Source organism: Phoxinus phoxinus (genome assembly GCF_949152265.1).
Source record: "Phoxinus phoxinus genome assembly, chromosome: 18".
Taxonomy (NCBI): domain Eukaryota; kingdom Metazoa; phylum Chordata; class Actinopteri; order Cypriniformes; family Leuciscidae; genus Phoxinus; species Phoxinus phoxinus.
The window spans coordinates 14,461,729-14,487,662 of NC_136893.1; the positions used below are offsets into that span (position 1 = coordinate 14,461,729).

The 25,934-nt window shown below is 38.2% G+C and overlaps 2 protein-coding genes across 2 annotated transcripts; one reads left to right on the forward strand and one right to left on the reverse strand.

Annotated features, from left to right (window-relative positions):
• Nucleotides 1-4,687: 4,687 nt before the first annotated feature.
• perm1a (PPARGC1 and ESRR induced regulator, muscle 1a) lies at nt 4,688-11,275 on the forward strand. Its single transcript, XM_079589651.1, has 4 exons — nt 4,688-4,817; nt 5,727-9,212; nt 10,031-10,144; nt 10,427-11,275. The coding sequence occupies exons 2-4, from the start codon at nt 5,759-5,761 to the stop codon at nt 10,531-10,533; spliced, it is 3,675 nt and encodes a 1,224-aa protein (XP_079445777.1). The 5' UTR covers nt 4,688-4,817; nt 5,727-5,758; the 3' UTR covers nt 10,534-11,275.
• Nucleotides 11,276-11,818: 543 nt separating this feature from the next.
• plekhn1 (pleckstrin homology domain containing, family N member 1) lies at nt 11,819-25,654 on the reverse strand. Its single transcript, XM_079589652.1, has 16 exons — nt 25,396-25,654; nt 23,550-23,640; nt 22,736-22,897; nt 21,712-21,792; nt 20,946-21,036; nt 19,563-19,696; nt 19,039-19,191; nt 17,394-17,474; nt 17,205-17,280; nt 16,903-17,048; nt 16,663-16,809; nt 15,350-15,598; nt 15,003-15,164; nt 14,424-14,645; nt 13,799-13,859; nt 11,819-12,640 (listed from the first exon to the last, which is right to left on the reverse strand). The coding sequence occupies exons 1-16, from the start codon at nt 25,467-25,469 to the stop codon at nt 12,459-12,461; spliced, it is 2,112 nt and encodes a 703-aa protein (XP_079445778.1). The 5' UTR covers nt 25,470-25,654; the 3' UTR covers nt 11,819-12,458.
• Nucleotides 25,655-25,934: the final 280 nt, after the last annotated feature.

Below are 25,934 nucleotides of genomic sequence, written 5' to 3' on the forward strand. Positions count from 1 at the left end.
AGATGTCTGTTTGAAAAGCTGATAAGTGACTGAACTGATGTGTAAGCCCAATGACTAGCAAAAAAAAGATGATCTTTCAGTATGACATAATTTAGTATATTAATTGACACTCTTATCCCCAACTGCTGTGAAATTTTCCTATGTAATTTATAATAAGAATAATTTGTACTAAAAGATGCAGTCCTTGATAAGAATAAAGGGGATATTACACAGTTATCCAAAATCTTTGTAACAGGATAGGACAATGGAGGTGGGTTATTAAACTAAAAATAACACTCATCCTATTCCTGCCTGTATGACCTTTAATGCTTCAGAAATGACTCATCATGAAGAGGAAGGCTGTGGTCTGAGACCCTTCCTTGAAGCCTCCCTCAGGCCTGGAAGAGGGGAGCACATGCCTGCCCTCTGCTGAGTGAGATACTGCTCATTGTGGACCACAGCCAGACTTATGAGTCAGAGAAAGTCGGCTGGATTTATCTTTTGTATTCTGTACTTAATGTAAAGACATAGAGTTTTTTTATAAAAACATGAATGATAACAGTGTCTTATTGCAGAATGTTGCCTTATTGAAAGGAGGGAAAACATTAAACTGTCATTAAACAAGGCCTACCGGAGTGATAATGAAATTTAAAAATAGTTTATTTTATGTAAAAATAATAATAATGCAATTCAGTGTCAATTGAAATAAAAGTATAGGCTAAATAAACTAAAATGCATAAATTCCTACATGAAATGCATAACTGATGGTAATTACAAGAAATGAAGTCAGATAAAATGTGTAGGCCAACGTACATGGTGGTATTATTTACATGCATTACAAACAAAAGTTGCATGATAAATGTTGTCTGGGAACAGAAAAAGCGAAATGTGGTGAACACTAAACGATCTTCTTAATCCTCTGATTTAAGATTATTCTCGGCTGCCACCTTGTGGCCAACAGTGAACAGTAGGCCCATTTACCGGGCAATAACATGGCTACAAAGATTAGGCCAATTGGAAAATGTACATTTATAGGTAACACTTTACAAAAAGGTTTCATTTGTTAACATTAATTACTGTATTAAATAACACGACCTAACGATGAGCAATTTGTTACAGTAGCCTAGCCTATTTGTTAATAATGTTAGTTAATAAAAAATACTTGTTTGTTCATATTTCTTCACAGTGCATTAACTATTGTTAACAAATACAACTTTTGATTTTAATAATGTAGTAGGCTGTAGAAAATAACATTTACAAAGATTAGCTAGGCTATAGCCTTGCTGTAGAAGTAGCTAGGCAGTTCATTAGGCTATTAGTTAATGTTAACTGTTAACTAATGTTAACTAATTAAATCTTATTGTAAAGTGTTACCAATTTATTAAAGCATTACATTTTTCATATTCATGAATTCCCCACACCCGCACAAAAAATTCTAAGTGTTTTATTTTTTTACTGCAAAAACATGAAAAAATAAAGAAAAATACGAACACAAACATGAATATTAATATTTACTGCTTAATTAAGATTGTCATAATCTTTTATTATTAAGTAATTTTATGTTGAGTTTGCTATGAGTGTGCGCTTATAGTCGGAACCTGACACACTCGTGTCGCAAATCCAGTCAATCAACAAGTAAACCTATAACTGAGAAGCTGAAATGAGCAGTTTCTATCCTCCTTAAATGGCATTCAACCTTCTGTAAATAATGGGATTGAGTAAAGCACGGCTGAGGTAGTATTCATTGTGCCTGGTGACCGCTATCACAGCGAGCTCAGGTGCTTTCACGAGACAATGCGCATTTGTTGTCATCTGCTCCCGCGTGCATGGATGAGTTCCGAGCACCGGCCCGTCAAATTCCCTCATTGTCTACAGTCAGTAAATGCTTTCTAGTGCCTCCGGCTCACAGGTAAAGATAACGACAGGACAAAGTGGGACACATTCTCACAATACAGTACCTATGTTGACAGAATCTGTCGACATGTATGCTAACGTTTTTAGGTCAGCTAACAGGGAATGACGAGCAGGCCCACCTGAGGTAACTTTTCTCTTATTTCTTCTACAGAAGAATGTGCTCGTTGATTGTGTAAGATAAGATTTACTCACACAAACAATTGTATTTGAGGACATACATATCTATGCAGGCAGGCACGTTTGTTTTTGGCAAGCAAGTGTTTTGCTGTTTGGTGACTTTACTAGGAACTGCAACATTTTTGTAATAACTGGAGGAAGTGCAGCACAACCCAAGGCTGCCATCTTTCCTTTATGTGGTTGCTTAGTTCCTGGAATATTTGTCAAGTGACCATGACTTGTTAATTGCAGCCAATAAAGCAAGAGAGGAAGCCTGTTTCCACATGGTATTTTGGTGAACCGATCACAAGTGGTTAGCAAGTTTTTATTATCACACGTTTCAAATGCTTCTTCTGTGACCACTTGCAGATTTTGTGGAGACCCTTGCCTTTTTTTGTCACACTCAACTACACCACTTTCGGCACACGAACACTATTGAATGAACAAACCCGTGTTATTGCAAATGAATACAAATTAATATTATTAATTACATATTAATTATTAAAATAGACTGCTATGATCGGTATCTAATGATTACAGTTCTATCACTTTTGGCAGGTGGGACAAAAGGTTAATTTTAATGGGTTAAATTTGGTTTAATGGGTAAAAACCCATGTTTTTAGACCACAATAATTTATTAGTATATAATGGCCTCCTTTTGCGGCCAATACAGCTTCAGTTCTTCTTGTGAAATCCCAGACGAGGATATGTAGTTTTTCAGTAAACTAGGTAGCCTATCGGAGACACAGACCAAGTTCCCCAAAAGCTACTTATATTAAACTCAAGATACTTAGCATAGCAATGACAAAGCTTCCATAGACAAGCATGAATTATATATATATATATATATTCTTTTTTTCGAAGAAATACCATAACACTGTCTTTTGTCACATGCGTAACTGAAGAGGAGATGCCATGCCATGCTTTGTTGATAAACTGTCACTTGACCTGGGTGTTTCTATTTACAAGGGATTGAAAAGTCATGCGATGAATAGTTGCAGCTGAAACAGCTGAACAATTAGAGAAGAAACACCACTGTATTAGCCACCGCTAAGTAGTCCAAACAGATCCCAATCTTAATCCCAGAAACGGATTTATTGGGCTTAATCCTGTTGATGAAAACAGAATCCCACCCGCGTTCAGACAGCCCACCGCCCCAGGTGCAGTAAACTCACAAGACAAGGCTTTCGCCCCTCTGTCTCAGTAAAGCTCTGATGAATTGATAGTGTAGGACCTCACTGGGCAGCGCGCCCGGTCTGTGGTTGGTTAATTGGTGGGGGGAATGTTTTCCCACAGAAGCCAGAATCAAATGTATAAAGGTCATGAATAATTAAAAGAGTGAATGCAAAGTGGGTTTTGTTGGTCTGAATGTCAAGCAAACTTCTCACTTCAGAAAGACTCCAATAACATTCCTTCTATGAAAGATAAGGGGCTTCACCGACTTGTTATTTGATGCAGTCTTTCGTTCTCACATTTAATTTCTGCAATATAACATGTAAAACAATGATAAAACTGTGCTATAATTCGTCCTCATTCTCTATGGAGTTTGTGCAGACTTTTGTGAATGAAGGAAGAGCAGAAGGCATGAGACACCGATTAGATGTGATAATGAGATAATGACATGTGCTATCTTAATATCATAATGACTTAATAGCACTTCGCAAATTGTGCAGATTAGTTAATCCTACTGTCTACATTTATAATCTTAATATCTGACCTCGGACCCCATTTGCCTTGGACTGGACAGGAGCCAACATGAGCAATTTTGTACAAATGATACATATATTCATGTTATTTACTCAAATTGAAATCATTGTTAAATGTTACTTCTTGGTGGATTTGTTGCAAAAGCATGATTTGGTTTTCTAGTGTCTTTGTCTGTCCTTGCGCAATATGCAGCACATATTTTAAGCACTGGTGAGGAGTCAGACCATCACGGCTGGGTCAAATGATCAAAATGTGAATGTGTTCTGACTTTGACATTAATACCTTGAGTGAGTGGCATTTGCCATGGCTTGTTTCTAAGCAGTGGGAAAGAAGATCCTGCATACACACATGATATCACAGCAGAAGGCTGGCAACAGACACAATCATATGACATCCAGTTTGAGAGTCCTCCACCGTGTCAGCTGATTAAACCTTTTAGACTTCAGGCAATGCAATCCTTTGGCTTCCTCACTAAACCTATACCAAAAGCGTACAATTTGGTATTGTACAATATAATTTGTATTGTGAAAGGCTGAGACGGCACTGTAAAATGAAAGGAAAGATTTTACACGCATACATGTATTATTATAACATAATTTCATGTTACAATAACTAACAACTGTGCAGTACACCAAACATGATCTAAAACAGCAACATAAACTAAAAAGACTGATGAAAAGAAGAGAAAACATAATCTTGCACCAACATAGAAACCTTTTAAATGATATGACCACCCATACTAGAATGTTTCATATTTTAATGCATTTCATTGTGGTAAATTTGGACTATTTTGTAGAATTTATAATAGATAACTATGTCTATTTTTTTTTTTTTTTTCAGATTTCAAATTTATATTATAACTAGCATGTAGGGTCACAGAGAGAGAGACTGCGTGTATTACGTGATGTGTAACTGTTCTATTTATAACAAATCATAGTGCCTGTGGTGTAGCGGTCTTACTTGGAAGGACACTCAAAGGGCATTCACTATGCCTTAAACTACTGAAGTGGTGTGAAAGGCTAACTGCTCTGGGACTCCTGCACTTTCACACCATTGAACAGGTACTGTACACATTTCTGCTTTGAGTTTAGTATTAGTTTGGTAATAGTGTGCACACCAAAGAAAAATCTCAAATGTGAAGGAATGTAATGGACTCTGCATACTTGGTTCCCCATGCATTTTTAACAGTAATAGAATAAAGAAAAAATTGAAAAGCATTTTCTTTTTCAAAAAAGTTGTGCTTGATTGTGCAATTAATTGTGATTAATTACCATTCACTTACCAGGTAGTTTCTACATTTTTCCTTTGTTTAAAATTGTTTTCTCCAATACAATGTTACTGATTCTGATATCATCTGAGGCCATATAACAGATTGCATTTCCTTTCATTTATACTATAGTGTATGTAGATTATTTTTTACCTGATGCAAAGTTATGCCGATTATTTTAATGCATGCAACTTACAAATATATATTACTAGATTATATATAAAAAATGGTAATAGAGTAAAAAATATTAACGAAATAATCATAATACAAAAAAAATTGGTGTTTTACCTTGTACCTTGATGTACCATTTTGAAAATACGCTATTTATTGAAAATGGGATTCATATTCACATTATTTATGTGAATATGACAGTATATTTGTTTTGTTTTTATTTCATACACAAAATATATACATTTAAGCTTCAAATAATGGCAATTATATGGTATGCAATTGAAGTTTGTATTGTGTTTTTGACAAGTTTTGTATCACAATTTGTGGTTGCAGCATATAGCCATAGTTTATAAAAAAGACTAGCATAGATGTTTAGATGAATTAGCTTTCGGTTGATACTGGTTGTGCCATTCCCATGCTGCCAATAAAAACACCCATTTTTTGCATTTTCAAATATGACCCTATTTTTGTGCAATTGCTTTGCCAGACTACGTATTCATGTCACTGACTGATTAATTCATTCAAATTGTAGATTCAGAACCGTCTGTGTATCATACATTCACGATGGATGACTTTGAATACAGCGTGCACATCTCCGACCAAGACTGGGACTGTTTCTTTCAGGAGTGCGAGGACTGTGACGTGCTCTCTCCGGTGCTTGCCAGTCGAGAGGACTCAGGAATGAGTGACATTGATGAGATGGGCTGCCACTTTCTAAACAGGACCCCGGTTGTGGACACAGAGCCTGATCCAGACCTTCAGATTGATGGCCCGCCAGACTTTGAAGGCTCGCCTGTGTATAATTACCTCAGCAAGTACGGAATACGTAGTCCGGAGCAGGTTCTCTCTGGCAGTGAGGAAGACTTGCACCTTCAGACTGTCAATCTGTTCTTTGAGCAGTTAAAAAGTGTCACAGAAAATGAACAGCCCTTGGAACAAAGCCATGTTGTTAATTGGGGAAGTGAGGAGGCAGGCCATCTGGAGGGTTTGATTGATAAGCAGGATATTCTGTCTTTAGATACTGGTCCATCTGGCAAAAATGAGGCCAGTTTTATAGGTGAAATCACTAAGCAGGGTGTGGTTAATACCTGGGGTGATATAGCTGCACCTGCTTATGCACAAGAATATGCATCAAAGTCTAACACTGAGCTACTCATTGGAGGGAAGTCATTGTCAACTCCCCTAATTACAGTAAGAATGAAACAGGAGCAACAGGGAAGATGTGGTGATCTTAGCAAAGACTTGGAGCTGAAACCTGAAACAAAGCAACCTAACAAAGAGAAAATGGTTATGGTAAATAGGAAAGATATGACAGAACAAATCCCAGCAAGACAAAATATTACTCAGCTGGATACCAGAAACAGTTCTGACTCAAAAGATTGTGCAATCAGTCAGATCCCAGTGTCACCTTCCTATCTCAGGAGAAAGAGGAGAAAGAAGAAGAGAATGAGTGTTGAGCCAGTAGAACCAGGATGTGAGGCTCAGATCCACATCCATCAAAGTGAATCAGAGGAAGAGAGATTCATTCAGAGAGAAGAGATGAATAGCCTTCCTGCAACTATCTGGAAGACAGAGCACATATCACTTCAAAGAATTAAAACAATACAAAATACTGATCTTTTAAAGCCTAGAGACATGTTTGACATGGAGGCTTCGGCTGATTTGAAGTCTTTAAAAAGCTTGCCAGTATCTTTTATCAGTAATTTAGGCACCATACCTTCAAAGCCTGAAGTTGTTCACTCCAGCTTTAATACTATTTCCAAAAGCATGCATGACGTGTCTCTTGTAAACAATGGGCAATTGAAAGCAGAGATTCCTCCATTACCCCAGATAAATAAAGTTCTGAATTTACAAGAAGGTGGATTAAATATGCTTAAATTTGATCCTGCTGTACACTTAGAGAGCTGGACCGGTATTAGAGAGACCAGATCAGCACCTCTAAGTGATCATTCTGGTGCAGGATGTCAGAGGAAATCCTTATTATCTTCTAACATTTCCATTGCTGCTGATTCAACAAAGCCTCCTTCCTCCATAGTCTCTTTTAAATTGACTGAGGACAAAGATTTATCCTGTTTAGGAAATGATACTGACTGTTCAGTATTTAAAAATGAACAAACCATGTCAAGCAAAAGGAATATGGTAGAAGTTTCAGACAAAGAAAGCTTGTTGTCCTTAACTGAGAACATAGATGGAGTAGAATCTTGTTCGGATGGAAATGGTCCAGAAACATTTAGTTGTTCACAGGATACTCCTCAAAAACAGAAAGCATGTGTTCAAGTTAACATTTCAGAATATCAAAGCCATTCGGCCTCTCAAACCATTGAAATAAACACGAATATACCTTTAAGTGAGACAGATGCTAAGACTGAGAGACATATGTCTGATAATATTGATCATAGAACAGATGAAAGTCAGATCCAAAGCAGAACTAAGACTAGTAAGGCATTAAATGTGAATGGCTCACCCATAAAGCCAAAGAATTCAGATGAATCAGACAATAAGAGAGACATCAGTGCTAATGAGGTTTCTGTTTCAGCCAGTTGTGAACAACTATTTTGTGGCAAGTCTACCAGATCTAGTGAACACATACGTGGTCCTACACAAGATGTTTCAGAGTTGCCTCATAACACACTTGCTGAAATGAAGTACACTTCCTCAGCTGAGTCGAAAAGTGGAGCCAAAGATCTGGAGAGTGTTTCTCTTGATGCTGCAGATCATCTTCCATGCCCTGTGTATGCTATGTCATCCTTCTGGAATGAAATGGAGAAGCTAACCATCAATGACATATTGCGTTTACGGCAAATTGGTAACACCCAGCACACCAGTATTTTAACCCAGCCGGAGGATAGTAGCATTGCGGACACTACAGATGCTGGAGACTCTGGTTACTTTACACTACCTGACGACTCTAAGCCGGACCGCTTAAGTGGAGACATGTCTTACATATCTGATCTAGACGAAGACCTTGAACAGCTTCAAACCACATTTTCTTCCAAGCAAGAGGACGAGTCGTGTGAGTTCCCTAACTCTTGTGGTGTGATGTGGGAGAATGATCCAGATCCAGTGGTTGTAGGTGAAGAAATGGTGTTCATAAGTTCGGAAACCACTCTGCCTGAACATCTCTACACGGCTAATGCTCAACAGTGTTTCAGGAGAATGTATAAGAACATTAGCGTGCAGAACCTGCAAGCTCTAGATGCTCAACCAATTAGGCAAATACTGAGAAATGCCTCTATGCATTCGATCCATTCAGAGGTAGATGATTTTATAGATCCTTTTTACCATGTGAATACTTCAGGCTCAAAGAGCTTGTCTGATGATGAAGAGGAAGTGGAAACCAGTGGTATCACGTTTTATGAAATAATGCAGTATCTCTTCGGTGAAGATGAACCTGAGCGTTGTGCGTCTCGTGCAGACAACATAGCTGCTTCTTACCTTGATGTAACGGGCACTTCTGTGCCTGAGACGTATGACCATTTCTTCTCAGATTTTGATGCTGGAAGCTTTGTTTGTCCAATTGTAGAAGAGTCAGGTGGAGATAAAATGGTTCCCATTTTCACCTGCTCCCGCTTGGCTAACAGAAACCTTCAGTTTCCAGAGGCATATGACTATTTCTTCCCAGATTCCCCTGGGAATTCTGATGAAGATGATGAGAATGAGAACACGGTTATCAAGGTAGTGACACAGTATGGCCATAAGTCTCCCAACCATGATCCTGTTGACATGTATGAGCACTTCTATTCTGAAGATCAGAGCGACTTCCTCTGGACGAACCCTCTTTCATTTAGAAGAGTTCGACGCACAGGTTTTACCATCCCTGAAGAGAAGACATGTTCTGGGGAGCTCGTTCCCGTAAAGACATTTCCCAAAGGAATCATTCAACCAATTAATGCTTTGGGCCCTGATGGGAGCCCTTTCCCAGATTCCTTGCTCCTCAACCTGGAGAACTGCATCTTCCAGCAGCTGGCTGAGCAACAGAAGAAGTGTAAGGAGATGCAGACAGTAGTTGCTGATCCAAGTAAGAACTTCTACCACACGTCATTCTGCACACACTGAAACTGAACACTACTTTCTCAAAGGGTTTATTTGTTCCCTTTAATATCAGACATAAGAGACTCTAAAAGGAGAGCATACATACAAAATTTTCCAGAAATTATCTCTGTTAGTCATATGTTAGTCAACTCTCATCCCTTTTAAGTCAATATCTGCTGACTGAGAGTATCTAGTCACATGTCGAGCCTTGCCCGAGCCGTAGGAATGGTTGTACGTGCGAATCGGTCTACACTCATGCTGGGCAGCTTCTCAAATCTGCAGTGTGCCAGAATTTCTGAACATGTTTCACTTTGAAGTGCAAGTAAAAATAGAGAAAACTCCAGCAACACCAGTGTATATAATACACACAAAAGGATACTTAGCAAGGATACATTAAATTGATCAAAAGTAGGACTTTTACATTGTTACAGGATTTCTATTTCAAATAAATCTAAAGGGAACCTGAAAAAAAAAATTCACAAAATTTCAAAACATTTCCACAAAAAAAATATTCAGTTATACATGACTGTTTTCAAAATATATTAAAATACTGTTATTTTAAGTTTCAATCATATTTTTTTACTGTATTTATATGATCAAATAAGGAGACATCCTACCAACCTAAGGCATAAGCCCATAGTGTATAACTCTCAGTGAATTAGTTTTACTCATAATGAAACTAATTTATATAAACCCTTTTATAATAAAAGCCAGTTTGTTATTGAATGAAAATGATTGATTTATTTTGGTTGATTATTAAGTGATGCTGCACTGTTGTTCTGATTTTTAATGGCTCTTTTCTAGGGTTGGATGCCCCATTCTTGCCTCTAAAACAGGCAGACATGTGCTTGGTTTGTATTGCTTTTGCCTCTTGGGTGCTGAAATCGACAGGCTCAGGAGCAGACACCTGGAAAGCTGGTATTTATATTTGTTTCATGAATATACTTATTACTTTGACATAAATTGCTTTAATTCTCATAGTCTTTGCTATGGTTTTGTGAGTGTTTCAAGTGAGCGATTACTTTAGTCGTTCAGGTGTGTTTTGACAGTTTTTTACTTAGAATGTTATGCTTTTTACAGAGGAATAGTTAAGCCTCTTGCCTTGATACAATGCTCTGCGTCACAACAAAATAAGAAAGAATTAAGGAATGTGATTCATAATAATCCATAATGACACATATCTGCTTTTTTATTGTTCAGCTCTTCTTGCGAATGTCAGTGCATTCTCTGCCATACGATACCTGCGCAGACACGAGAGGGAGGAGGTCTCTGGAAAAACTCCTTTGCGTCAGTTAGAGCCAGCATAACTCCATAGCTGATGGCCTCCAGATCTGATTTCAGTCACATCACCCTTTTTCCATGTAATCCAAAAGGGTGTTGATGATGAATGTCAAATGTGCATGCAGGGCATTTTCCATCATTCTCAGTATATATTATGATCAATACTCTCGTGTGCCTTTAATGCTGATGAATCAGTTGATAAGCTTACACAGATGGCTGTGACTTCAGACCGGTCGCAGTAGTGTTTATAATATAGACATTTAGTGTATGAACATATCAGTTATCTGCATATCGATTATTTAAAAAAAAAGGAATGTTGATTGTTAATGAAATGACCAAAGCCCTTTTTGAGATATTGTGGATTCACTGTTTGCAGTGAATGCTGTTGTGACGAGAGCAGCGGTATATATTGATTAATATTTGATATTGAGATGCTTATGGAAGTGTTATAATGAAGATGGACGTGTGGAATTAGGTGTAACAGTGGAGAGTTTTCAATGGAAGAGCGAATGTCTATGGACAATCAGTTCATATAGTTTGATACTACTGACTGAGATACTGGAATTTTTGCTGTGCCAAATTATTTTGGTGTATTTATAGACCATATAAAAATTAAATCATATAATATGCCCATGTGAGGACATCACTTCAGATCTGACAAGTTTGATCTGTTCAAATGTCATTCATATGGTGCTCCCCATTTTAAATGTAATGTAGGAAATGTATTTGTCTGTCTGTTGTACCTAAAATTATATTTATTTGAAAGCATTGTCAGTACACTTGTATGTTAATATAGTAATACTTATTTTGGTCACAAGAGGGGGATGAACAAACAATTGTACTATGATTGTGCCAGAAAACCTGATAAATATTAAATTTGTTATAACTGAGGGGAATGATCATGCATTACAGTTTTTGTGCAGTAGAAACTGAGATGTGTTCAAACTGTTCTGGAGAAAGTAAAAAAAAAAAAAAATCCGAGACATTTAGGTTGTACTTCTAGATGTTACCAGCAGATGGCACCAGAACCCTGAGGTAAAGGTCACCAAAGTCCCTTCCCATAGTTTTTGAGGTCACAATATACGCCATGCTGACAGAGACCTATGTGACATTCATAATTCAAATTCATAATTTCCAACACACTGTAAAATTACGTTTTTCAAACATGTGTCACTGTTTAGCCATACTAATTTAAATGTAATACACAACATGACAAGAGTAAAGGAGTTCAGAGAACTTGTTTTATTTTAAAAATAGCCTACAATTTAAGTCACTCAAAAATGTAAAAAATAAACCACACATTCATATTTAAAGTGGACAGCTAAAGCAGTGCTACAGCTGTTTTTATTACTGTTTATTTGTCATAAACAATGAATACCTTTGACATCCATACAACAAAAGATCTTTTGAACAGATAGTAGAAAGCCATAAAAAATAAGTATAAATATAATAATAATAATAATCAATAATAATAAAAACTTAAATTTACTTAAATAGAAAAAGGAATATATTTACATTTGGTATTTAAAAATATCCATGTACCAACAATTTCCTGTGGTCTGTAGGACTCACGAAGGATACAAACTAAACTAAATGCAAAAACACACAAATGCTACCTTTGAACAAAAATGTAGTATTTTTTTCTTATATTAATATATACATAAACACTAACTTTGAAAAAATGTAGTATTTTTTTCTTATATTCATATATACATAAACGGATCACACTTGTTCGTACCGAATGCATACAGCAGTGTGAAGCCATCACCACAGAATTAAAGGATATTACATGTGCAAAAATATGTCATTGAGCCATTGAATAAACAAACTGTGAATATCCTGATACTCGGGCATGCCGGCCCCTGGTAAAGACATGCCCATTGTGCATGTGTGGCTTTGATTAGTCTGCTATGTGTGCAAGTCTGGACGGGCATAAGCCCATTGTTCTCTTTTATGACCATCTCTGCTGTGTTGTCATAGCGCCCAGGCCTTGAGCTCCAAAGTAAGCCAGTGTCCGGTGTGGTGAAGTTCCAGGCAGGGCCTGAATCATCCTATTATCCCGGTCAAACTCCCATATGTTATCATAGTCCATTTCCTGGTCATCTGGCTCTACTGGCTGAAGGTAAGAGTCATCTGTGAGAAGACAAAAAAATATGAATTCCTAATCTTAAAGTATTTTAATGAATATTTTCTACTAAATGTTACAGAGTTCCCACAATTTTGAATAATAGATTACAAACTGCGATTTCAGCATACCTAAAAGCAGTCAATCATATTCACTATAGAAATATCAATGTTTTATCTGTGATTTTATTTTATTTTAGAATTTTTAGTGTATATGGGACATTCTACAAGTGATATATCACAACTTCAAAGTAGGCATGAAAGTTGCGCTAGTCTTTTTTCCCTATTGTGATGTATATCCAAGTGAAATGGCTTCTTGAACAAGAAAAAAAATGTAGGTCGGGACAGATTTTGTTAATCGGGAATTGATTGGATCATTGTAGTTTGCTATTGCTGTGATCTCATATCATGCGAGTTTGCGAGAATAGAAGAGATCTCGTTGCGATATGTAAAAAAAATTGTATTTAAATCAAAATCCGCATGCCAAGGTTTAGAAGTCAGTAAACTGAGCCATGTAAATACTTCATGCCCTAATTTAAGATCTAACGTCGTGTCGTTTGTTGTGTTCTTTTCACAGAAAGGCTCTGAGATGTCTTGAAGGATCTCCCACTTGTGAGCTTTAAATCACTCTCGGTGGTAAATCTGTCCTTTCGCTGGTCTTTCCTTCATGTGCCACCTGCAGTGCTGTCATTTAAAATACCCTGAGCCATATTACACACACACACACACACATGCCCCTTCATCTGCACTCTTGTTTCCACTGCCTGGACCACCACACCCCATCAAACAGTGTGTGTGTGTGTGTGTGTGTGCTGGAAAAGGTCATTCTAAAACCATCCTATTAGCTGTGCCGTGAGAGTCTGGTATACTGTGTGCACGTGTCACCATGGATTATTTCCTCCCTATGGTGAGTTTAATCCTGACAAGTAAGAGTGTATACGATTAAACAAAATTCATTTGGATTATTTTAACCAGCCTATAAAAAATACTCATGATCTAGGTCAACATTTCACACGCTAAACAAAACTTGTCACAAAACTGGTGATGCAAATTGCTGTGCATATCTTGCATATCTAGTTCCGTATATACGTCCGTGAAACATGCCTATCAGTGCACTATTGTGGTGCTGCAATTGCCTCCTAAGTTTTGCATGCCAAAAATTCTTACCAGGTGAGTAACAGTAAGACATCTGCTGCGCTTCCATGACAGTGTGACCTGAGAAACCTCTCTGTAAAAAAAAACAAAGAATAGGAAATCGTTTTTATACCATTTTATGGCTACATAAAGTTACAAAAATATTTTTGAGCTCAGTAAGTTTTTTTTTTACTTTTATTCAGCAAGGACACAAAATTGACAGAAAGTGATGCTAAAGACATTTATAATGTTACAAAAAGATTTATATTTCAAATAAATGCTGTTCTTTTTAACTTTCTACCATAATTATCAAATAATCCTGAAAAATTGTATCACAGTTTCCACACAAATATTAGGCAGCACAACTGTTTTCAACATTGATACTAATTAGAAATGTTTCTTGGGAACAAAATCAGCATAAAATTAATTCTGAAGTGATTTTGTGTTTTTGATTAAATTAATTAATCTTACCGACTCCAACGGTAGTGTACATTGAAAAATCCAATTCATACATACAATGACATAACTAAAATTATTAAAAATGTTTTGGGGGGGGGGGGGGGGCATTAAGTCCAAAATGTCAGGGTGATACAACTATCCTTTTATCATAAAGAAGAAAAAAAGCCTCTTGAAAGGAAACCTACAACTGTCCCATTACCTGAGAGATGTGGTTGTGTTGTGGCTGTCGGTTTGGAGCGGGCAGCATCTTCAGTCTGGAAACCGCCTGGGCTCGCAGCTCATCCGACCACTGGCTGCTGACCTCCTCAGGCTCCGGGGCCTGGACATGTCTGTTTTTCCGCCCAAGAGGAGGGGTGCACAACCGGAAGGAGGAAGGAAGGAGAGGAGGGTACGACTGCTCAACAGAGCCCCGAGAAGAGTGCTGTATAGCAGAAAAACATGCACTTTGTGAGATTTAGAAGATAGCATAGTGAATTAAACCTGATGTAGTCAGCCGATTAAAGGATTTAGACCTAAATCTGTGTTGAATGAAACCCGACAAGTGTAAACCTGTATTCTATGTAGAAATATTGTCTCAAACACCGACTTTCGAAGGATAACACTTTGTCTTGTTCGCTCAGCAGCCTTTTCCATTATGCATCTGAATGGATCAATTAGTAATGTAGGCTATGGGGACTTTCCATGGCTTTAGCTCGTCAAATCAACGACTCTGGGTGTTTGGTCACCGAAGGCAGCGGTGTCAAGTGAGAGAGCGGATCTGATAACCTGACCCACTTACCGACGCTTGTGCAGAGCTCTCCTCCAGAGGGTACATACTGGGGGTGCCGGGGTCGTCGTAAAGGGGCGAGAGAGGCTTGCGGTGAGAGACCAAGTCCGAGTGGCGATGAGGAACAAAGAGCTGGTGTTTGACGTTTGTCTGTGGCGTGCTCCAGCTGTTTGACTGAACAAAGACAGATGAAAAAGTTACGCATGTTTTTATGCATTCCTTTTCTGAAATTGTAAGCAAATCATTAAAATAGTCATTTGCAATGCAGATATCACGCTTGACGCTTATCACTGATTTTTGAAGAACAGGAAATATAACTAAACATTAAGCTGGGCATCTGGTGAGGAATATTCTGATACCTTGACTAGTGGTGCCTTCTCGATTCGTTGAACAGGGCCGTTGCGGTGCACAGAACTGTACGGCATGTTGTAAACCGGTGACATGGGTCCTTCAGGGGCGAGATAGGATGACTGTGGCGGGGAGGAGTAGTGGAGAGAAATAGGGTGGTGCTCGGGGACGGGTCTGACACGAGAGGAGAAGCTGCTGCTCCTGCTGCCCAGGTGAGCGGAGTACTGAGTGTCTGAGGAGGTCGGCCTGCTGGAAATGAACTGTACCAACACACACAACACACAAACTGATTAACTGGACTGTACTCACACTCATTTACCAGATTACAACTAACTTTATGATCACGAAAACTTGTTGCCTTGGCAACTACCTGAAATAAAACAAGTTTAAATAGCAGTTAAATAAGTAAAACTAAAGCTGAAATAAATTAAAATTTAAAAGAAATAAAGAAATAAAGTAAATATAAGACATATCTGCGAAAAACTAATAAAAATGACAAAGGCACACGATTAAATGACTAAAAAGTAAATTAAAAATGAATACTGAAAATATGCAAATAAAAACACATTCAAGAAATGTATCAATATTATAATAGTATAAATAATATTAACGACACACACTGGTTATTCTTTTCAAAGTAGCCTGTGTTTCAAGTGTTTGGTCTTGTTTTGAGTGATTCATCGGTGCATTTAAAATTAAATACTGTGACTTGGTCTTTATCTAAAACTATTTTCCTTTTTCCGTTGATGTAACTGAGGCCATGTAAGCTTTTGGATAACGTTAACCAATAACCAAATGGTGATTATCAGATTTGCATATAGTCTGCCTCTGTTGTGATATACCACTATCCAATCAATTCTAGTGGATAAAATCCTACATTTTGTCTTGAACAAATTAAGAGTTGAACATTTGAACCAATAGAATTAAGAATATAATATAGATACTTTTTGACTGATACTATGTAAATTAGTATTCAGTACTAATCCACAAGAGTCTTGAATGTGGTAACACAAGATCAATTGATTGCACACAAGTTAATTATTAACAGATCAACTGAAACACTGCTGATCTTTTTTTTCACAACCACATGTGCTGCTCCTCCAAAATAAACATGCAAGTCATTCTGATGAATAATGCCCCATATTTTAGATCTGTAGATAACCGCCAGCCTAACCCAAATTTCACACCAGATATGAAATCAAACTGTGAAAAATTCTAAGAACAGTTCACCTAGGAAGACTTCCCTATAACACATTGAAGCTGGACAAATATCATGTTCACAACTTGATGTTAATGGGTTTGGGCTGTTGGGATAGACACTTACGCAGAGAGGCTCAGTGTAACCGGGGGACACAGGGTTGTCATCAGCACTAGGCAGCTGGAGATCACGGGATCTGCGTTTGTCCTGAGACTGCCTTAATGGGTCAGTAACTCCGTGGCTGCTGCTGCTCCACCTGTCAAACTCCTGAGCCTGAGAATAACAGAGAAAGTGAATATCTCACAGCATTTACACGCAATATCTAAAATATTCGACACCATGTCCAAGATGGAAGCAATCGCTCACCTGTTTCTGTGTTGGAGTGTAAATGATGTCATACACAGGGGGAGGAGGGCTGAGGATGGGGACGTCAGCACATTTGAAGAACTGGATCCAGTCATGGAACTCCCTCTTGTCCAGACAGGACACTATGATGGGGTTTATCAACTTCCCTAGCAACGAAACCCACAAGAGTTAGAGTCAGATATGCATCAGATTCTGTGCAGAAACAGGGCACAAAGTTTACACTCATCTTTATGGCACATACATATCAGATCTGTGCCAAGTACAATAACATCCGGCAATTAAAGACTTGAGTTATAACTTACCCTCAATCATTAACGTGTTAGGTTTGATGTCCTGGCAGGGAGTTGTAACTGTGATCATGTTGAGAGGAAGTTTGCCCTGCAATTGCAAATAATTGCAAGATTATTTCCAGAGTGCATCACTAAATTCACTAAATTATTTATGCAGAGTTGCTGCTGTATTCATTTGTGCAAATGAAATGATCGAGTTACCTTGTAAAAGAAGCCATCACTCTCTTCCGACAGAATTATGAGATAGTTGGGGTACAACACCAGCACACGATCATACTGCTCCTGTGAGCCGGACAGAAATGTAACGTTAATCACAATTATTATTGCTTTTACAGACAAGAAGCTAATATTAAGTAACTTATTTTAGACACATTACTGCAAATACTGTTCTATTTTTGTTTCACCAACAAAAATATTTCCAAAGCCCGTTGTGCGTATCTGTGACGATTAATTTTTTTTAACGAATTGGTTGACATAATGATTCATTGACATGATTCATTGACTCACTTATGAACTTGATTCCTTCCTAAGTGAATCAGTGTGTTTGAACGTATCGATTGAGTGAATGATTTAAGGTTTGTTCGACTTGAAACGGCGCTGCACAGACCGATCGGTTTATGCCATCAAAGTGTCCATTCATGTTTGAAATTATTGTTTGTTCTCTCTACTGTTATTGTGAAGCGTCCTTGAGCTTGGGAAAGGCGCTATATAAATTAAACATATTATTATTATTATTATCAAAGTACCGCGTCATAGTACCGCGAGAGCGATTCAAAAGCACAAGGAGCCGTCTGCTCTAATCCCTCTCGCGGTACTTTGATGTAATTCACCGATCGGTCTGTGCATCGCTAGTTCAAGTCGAACAAGCATTTCATGTCAAAACGAAGCTTTTTGAAACTGTACACCAATTTAACTTTGCTTCGCAAAACGATTCACTGTTTAGAGGCGACAACTGTTGGCCAAAACGGTGTAAATGACACGATATATTAGGCCAAACTTTTTTACATTGCCAATGTAACATCCACAGTTGGAAACCAACGTTTGAAAAATGACATTACCAGCCGACAGCCGTATACAACCCTGGACATAACGAAGCCGCGTTTGCTGAAATCATCACGTGGCTTGTACAGTTTAATGCGCGTGTGTGTAGGACAGTCAGATTGACACAAACTATTTTGCTATAATATCAACAATTTTTGACTATCTTTGCACAGCAGTGTGTAAAGCACTGTAGGCCTATAGGTCTTGCAGCAACCGTCCACGAGTGTGTGTTTTAGCTCGGCTCCTCGGGGTGTGTTCAAAGACAGCTGTTGGGTGAGTCAAGTGAAGTGTGTGAGGCAAGCAACTGGTTTACACACCCTTTTCACAAGCAAACCCTCTCCGCTCTCACAGTACACTTAAGAAGGACTATCAGTTGCTCACCCTCCCTCGCTGTCCGGAAAACATGTTTAGATATTGGCCACACGTACACCGGGTATTTGGTTACACACACTACAGTCCTATACCTATAGTATGAACTAGCATGTGTGTGTTTGTATGCTGTCTGTTCAAGCAGACCTGCTGATACCAGGCAGACGTTGACTAATGAGGGTGGTGTGAAAGTGGCCATGCCTTGAGTGTAAACTGAGCTTGCTTTGCTCCTCTCAAGAAAACATGGAAGTGAATTTAGACCCTCCTCATGCTAAGACCAAACAATTCATTCAATGGTTTTTCAGAGTGAATATATATATTCTTGTTGTTGTTATGTTATTGTTTGTATGCCATTATATTCATGCAGATATATTCATAAAAATTTTTTTTCATCTTTTTTAGGTTGTATAATTAATCAATCCCGGAGAGCTCTTACCTGACATGGCATGTGTTGCAGCTTGACTTTCGTGACGTAAGTGATGGGCCCTAGACTCTCTCGTTGTGAGCCCTCCCACTCATAGATGGGCTCTTTACTGATGGAGTTCCTCAACTCCTCCTTTCCCACTGTGGTCTCTTCTGAGCACTGTACCTTTGGAGACAATATTGGCTTTAAATCAATGTTCAAAACAAGAAACAACAGGCATGAATAGAGAGATAGAGTGCCATCAGTATCGGAATTTCAGAGAAATCCATTGCTTTGCTAATTATGGGATGCAGATGTTTTGCTCAATGACTTCACTTGCCGCAATAGCATGCGTCAGACTCAGAACAGAAAATACAACATGTCTTTTTCAAATCCAGTCAAGGTGACCACAAAAGAAACCACTCCTTGATGAAATCCCAGAGGATAATGACCAGCATTAGTCACTCTGACCTGAATTAACACCGTTTTTACATGTTCATTACAGAAATATGCTTTCATTTGGCATTTAGCAAATACACGTAATTCTGATGCCATACCTTAAGTCTTGTGTATGTCTCCGGTTCGATTGCATTGCCGCCATTAGCCTCGATTTGTTCTTTCAAAAGCCCAAACCAATTGTTCATCTCCTCCTCTGTCGAGCAGTACACGATGATAGGGTTCAGGCTGACCCCTACAAAGGTCAAAGACAAGGGTCAGAGGTTAGGTCAGATGACCATCTGGATCTCTTTAGGAGCCTGCAACAGGTTGCTGAATATTTTGGTAAATCTCTTGTTTTTAAGTATAGATGCATTTGTCTGGATACCGTTGCTCTGTTTCATGTCAAAATGTCAATGTTGACACTTCTGACCCTGAAAGCAAACAATCTGTTTCAAAAGCTCTTGTCATTACAACATGTCATGCATTTCCAGTAAACCAGTTGTCCCTTCAGCTATTCTGAAAGAAAGCATCAAACCTGGAATCTCCCATTTTATCAGACCCACATTCCAGCCTTTATCAGCGCAGATATCCGCAATTCTGACCTGACCTGCCCTGCCCTGTACAGTCATTTCCAGTAAAGTGTGATGTCTTTTTAGCAAAAGCATGTGTTCATGTGCAAGACATATCTTTTTTTCCCTGAATACATCGATGTTTAGTCAGGACTGAAAATCCAGTGACGTGCCTGATAGATTCCCAAATCTCACTCCTAGCAATCAAAGACATCATCTTTCCTAAAACAGTGAGTCTCATCTGATTTGATGTTGTGGCAAATAAGGAGATTTATTCAGTAATTTGGAGAATGGGACTTAACAGCACATAACGGTTAAGCTTTCATTCTTTTTCATTCAATCACGGCCACATTGACTCATCTTCCGAGATTTTGCTCAGGGTGACAAAGCAATAAAGTCAATGTTTTCCTATGTGGTAAATTCTCATAAACTTTTTATAAGCAAACTTGTGTGTTCAGGTCCAGCTCTCTGGAATGTGGAGTGCTTTAACTGTGCCGGAGAGGTGACGAGGGAAAGGGCCTTCGTAGCTCCGCAGCTGAGCGAGTTCAGGCGCACCTGTCGTATAACAAGGGGGGCCTTGAAGGACAATTTATCTCTCTTCTGACTAGTGGCAAATGGAGGAGGGTTCAGTTAGTCTTAGTGCTTTTGAACCTCTGGAATGTCCGAACATGGGAAGTGGTTTTGGGCCTACATAGTGTGGCTTTACGACGAATGCCTCAACAATCTTTTGTTTTCCGGCGGGTTGAGAGTCACAAATTCCATCCTCAAATAACACTGAGAAAAACCGGGTTTTGGAAAAAAAAACCCTGTAGGATTGTAGTAATAAAAATCTTTATATCTACCGTATGTAACTGTATCTCCCTGTTGTTTTATCTTGTGTTTCTTGTCTACTTTTTCCTGTTTGTTCAACCCTGGATTATCAAGAACTCTCACCGTTTATCTGGAATGCAAATTCCTGCAGATCACCAAAGCTGTTCCTGGTCTGCACCTTGCAAATCGTGAGCTCTTTGAGAGGAAGTGTTCCCTTAATAACAAAAACACATGGGAGAAAAACGTTAGTAGTCTGCCTTTATAGTGATTTAAATGAACATTTTTATATACAGAGCCAGTAAAAAATCTACATTGAAAAACTGGGATTCAAAATTATTTTTATATGTATTTATTTATTATTTAAACAACAAAAATACTTCATAAATAATAAATAAATTTAAAAAAAAATTTTTTTATAAAATACAATATCTTATAATATCTAATAAATTAAACCTGGGAATGAATAGACCGTTTTAAGATTATTTTTTTAACAAAGAAATGTTATTATGTTGTTATATATTAATTTATAATATTTTAGATGTCTGTCACTGACATATTCAGTATTGCACAACGTTTTTTCATTGATAATAAACATTTATTACCAGGCTGCCTCCCAGTGACTCATTGACCGATTAATGCAGGTGACAATAGACGAGACAGATTTTATGATTAATTACACATCTTAGTGTGCCATTTTTGGCATGGAGAGGTGACACATTTTACATCATCATAAAGCCCATAAATCCTGTCATTTCCGTCTTCGTTACCATATGACTCGAACGATGGTTAGTGTCTAAGGCAATGACAGAAGCATGGCTATATATGGAGCTTGACATTTCGGCCTATGGTATGCATTGTAAAAAAAATAATTAATAGGTGCATATTTTACCTGGTATGTGAGTCCAGTTGTGTTGTTGGAGACAAAATGGAGATGGGTTTGGAACAGGTCTAGGTAGCAGTCATGCACATCCTGAAAGAACACACACATTCCATCAGCTCAGGATCAACACAATCCGAGGGATCATTCTGGGTAATGCTGCTTTAAAGGCTTGAATTCAACAACATTGGTGGATTAAATGTTTTTATTTTATTTTTTTATCTTAGCCTGAATAGCAAGATTTTCAAAGGTCACGTTGAAAGCAAACTCTAAACAAGATGCAGCATTTCACCCAGAGACAGCATTAATATGAGCTAAGTTAAGTGTAGCAATCGTATTCATATAAATATCCTGTGTAAATCAAGTGTCTTTGTGAAACCGTCCTGAGAGGTGTTCGTTTGCTCTAAAGACTAGTGTAAAGCCACTGACATTGATTTATCACGGACAGCTCATTTCCTTTCATCTGATGTAGGCCTGTACTTTACCACGTTACAGAAGATGCCATTATCACTAATACTGTTAGGTAACATTTCCTTTCAACTGTAATATCACCACTGAACGGTATGTTCTCTTTTGACCTCATCCTGTGTTGGGTTATTTTTCTTTCCTTCACCTTCATTTCTTTCCCCAGTATGACTACATGTTATCAAACCAAAGCGGTTCCCACGCTTCAGAGCCAATGTGTAATATATCAGTGGTTTGATCAGTGCGCTCTGCCCTAGATAATCTCTGCAACACTTCACCATTTCACAACACCTCACATCCCTGCGTGTTCCGACACGGCCTGAGTTCCATCAATTAATCAGCAAACGTATGTACGTCATTCATACAACCACTATGTGACATCTTGTATCTTCCACCTGTTTGCTGTGTGTTAGATCATAGAGAGTGAGTAAAACACGTCATGTGTGCTCAGACCACCTAATCATCTTCTGAAAGTCTGTTTTGCGTGGTTTATTGAATGATTATTCTTGGCAACAGTGTTTTGCGTGTAGTTTGTTTGGATATGTTTTGGATGCGAGTCGGTGTGTCTTACCTGGCAGTGCAGGAAGCGGAAGCGGACTTTGGAGCTGTGGATCATTCTGCCATAGTTCTTCACATTAATGCTGCTTTTCTTCCATCCACTAGCTGGGTCGTAGGGGAACGGAGGGTCCCATTTGATGTTCTCAATCGTCTGGAGATCTTTGTGTGACATTTCCTATGTCGACACAGTGATAAAAGTTAGTTCTTTTTCTCAATAATATCAGATATGCATATATGTACTACTTTTATGTGAAAGCCCTAATAGGGAACGTGCTCGCAACTCTAATGGATAATGTTCTGCAAAGGTTTTTTTAAAGTTGCAAACAAAACGTTCTTGCAGTTATGATAATACAATGCAAAATATTTCCTAAGTTATGACAACATTATTTACAAAAGTTGTGAACATTGAAAGTTTCGGATTTTGAAAAAAAACATTTAAGAAACTTTTTTTTAAAAATCAAAACTTAATGTAAAACATTCTTTCAATATAAACTTGTTTTCTAATAACGTTCTGCTACTATTTAAAAAAAGAAGTTAGAATAATAAATAAAAAACTTTCTTAAAATATAAAAAAAATTGCAGTTTAAATGTTCACTCCTTTTAGAAATAACATTTTCATAACTGAGTAGAAATACCAGAAAAGTGTTTTTGAACATAAACTTGTTTTCTGGTCATTTTCTGCTAGCATTTTTAAAACTCTAGGATGACCGGAGAAAAACTTTCTAAAAACATAAATAGACATTTCGAATGTTCAAATAACTTTTGGAAATAACGTTTTCATAACTTAATGGGAACGTTAGGAAAGCATTAGCTGGGAAGTTCCTCACCTTTCTTGGGGTGACGGTGCAGAGAATGTTGATGATGCTGTTGGACTTCTCCTGTCCCTCCTGTGGATACTTTTTCCGGAACAAACGGCTGCTGCTCAGAAAACAAGAGACCCTAGTTAGACATGTCTGGGGGGTTGTGGGATAAGAAAAGATGGACGTGACCCCACATAAGGGTTATCTTGACTCAGGATGATCAGTTAATCACACCAAGTTTGAGTCAAGCTCTCTGTAAAGATTCAGTGCTCAGTGTCCCACACAAAAGATTACATCACCATTACACGTCCATTCTTCCTTCTCCTGCACTAGTCAACATATCAGTTTAACATCTCTGTCTGCACCATTTAAAGAGAAAAAACAATAAAGCTTATGTTACAAGCCACAATGCCCCGCTCATGAAATGCCTTTTGTTACCCATGACCCTCATTTATAATCATTAGTGTCAGATCTGTATAATGAACTTCTTCCTGCCCAACGATAAGCTGAGGAAGTCAGTGTCAGCGAGGAAGTCATCCTCGGTGAGAGAGACGTCCTCAGAGACTCCCGTGTTTTTCTTTTCTCTCTTTGTCAATCTGTCTCTGCTTTGAATGCAATTAGCATAACAACACTGGGCTCATTCACCCAGACAATAATGGGAAGTATCGGTGATTTACCAGGGCTCAGTGATGGACGTGTTTGGCATCCGGAGAATTCATTCCATTGAAGAATGCAAGTTGTAGGCAGTTTGTAACACAGAACATGCTCGTAAAAGTGATGAAAGTTTGACAGGGACAACTTTGTAACCGTGTAAGAGGCATTACCTTTTCACCTATTGTTTTCATTAAAAACACCATCATTCATTGGACTTATTTTAAATCTGATAGGGGTCCGGGGTTTAAAAGAGGCCGCGTCCCGCTACACTGAACTCTGATCTGATATGTTTGCAGTAATACAAAGGCTTTTTTATGATCTAGGACTCTGAACCTTAACTGAACCCACCGATATACATTCAAAGCGCATGCAAACCAGACACGACGGACAAACACTCTGATTTAAGTAGACACACTGCTTGTTTTACTGGCTGATGGTCAGAAAAGTTGTCCAAATTTGACAGCAGTAAATTGTTCGGATCGCTGTCACTAGCAGTGCAAGCACAATAGTATTACTTTCTGTGCAGGATAAACCCAATTCTTTGAAAAACCCACGAAACCTGAGAACTCTTCCCTGCCCTGAAGGCTACTCTGGAAACAGAAATAGATCTAACTTCATTACACTAGTGAATTCTATTAGCAGATGAGTGTATCAGTCAGTGTGTGTGTGTGTGTGAAGCGAGATCCTGACACTGAGCTAATGAGGTTTGCAGACAGCATCATATACACCGCTAAATTCAAACTGCCAATCCGTGTTCATCTGATGTGCTACAATAGGTCTATATTACAGTATTTTGTCTCAAATATCACTAAACATTTTATTTAAGAAGTAAAATGGCAAAACATACTAAGTCATTATTATATTATATTTATATAAAATTGAGTTAAGTTAAAAAGTTTGCCAATGGGGTAAGATAAATAAGTCAAAATATATTCTCTGAAAACAAATCGTGCACATTAATATCGTATACACAAGTTGTTGGGTTTTTTTGCTTTTCAAGTGAATGTTTCTTGTTTTAAAGACATTTTTACATTTTTTTTGCAGTGTTTGAACAGTAATATTGTTAATTTCCAGACTCCTGCAACTCCTGGCATATCAATTTAATATCAAACTCATGAAATCACATTAAACATCAGAACATTTACATGACTTCCCTGTAGTTTGCATGACATGCCTTCATACTTCCAAAACATCAAAGATAGTTTCTCATGGTTCTTACCTGTTCCTGCGTATGAAACTCTTGCTGGAGAACCTGAAGTTGTGTTGAGGGACGCATGACATACTACTCCCCATGTTGATCCTGGATAGTGTGTGTATCTCCTCGATGAAAGAAGCGTTGGTGTATCTGTCTGCTAGACTAATAATTCAGTGACCCCTGTTGTAATCCAGCCTCCCTGGAGTGAGTGAGTGTGTGTGTCTGTTCACCAGAGAGACGAGACTGATACTGAAGCAGCAGACAGGCGAGAGGGGAATGTATGAGAGAGGGAGTGTGTCAGTGGGTGGAGATAAAGTGAGGTGTGTGTGTGTGTGTGTGAGCAAAGAAGAGGAGGGAGGGACGAGGGAGGGAGAAGAGGACAGGGGACTGGAGCAATGAAGTTCACACCTTCTGCGTGAGATCCTCTCACTAAGTAAAGCCTAAATGACAAAGGGGAACGTGTAGTTTTTCGCACCTTATAGTGGGCAAATGGCACTGATTTGAATGTTTGAACACTATGATGAAAGAGCATTAAAGTCTGAATGGAGCCTGAAGAGGTCAGG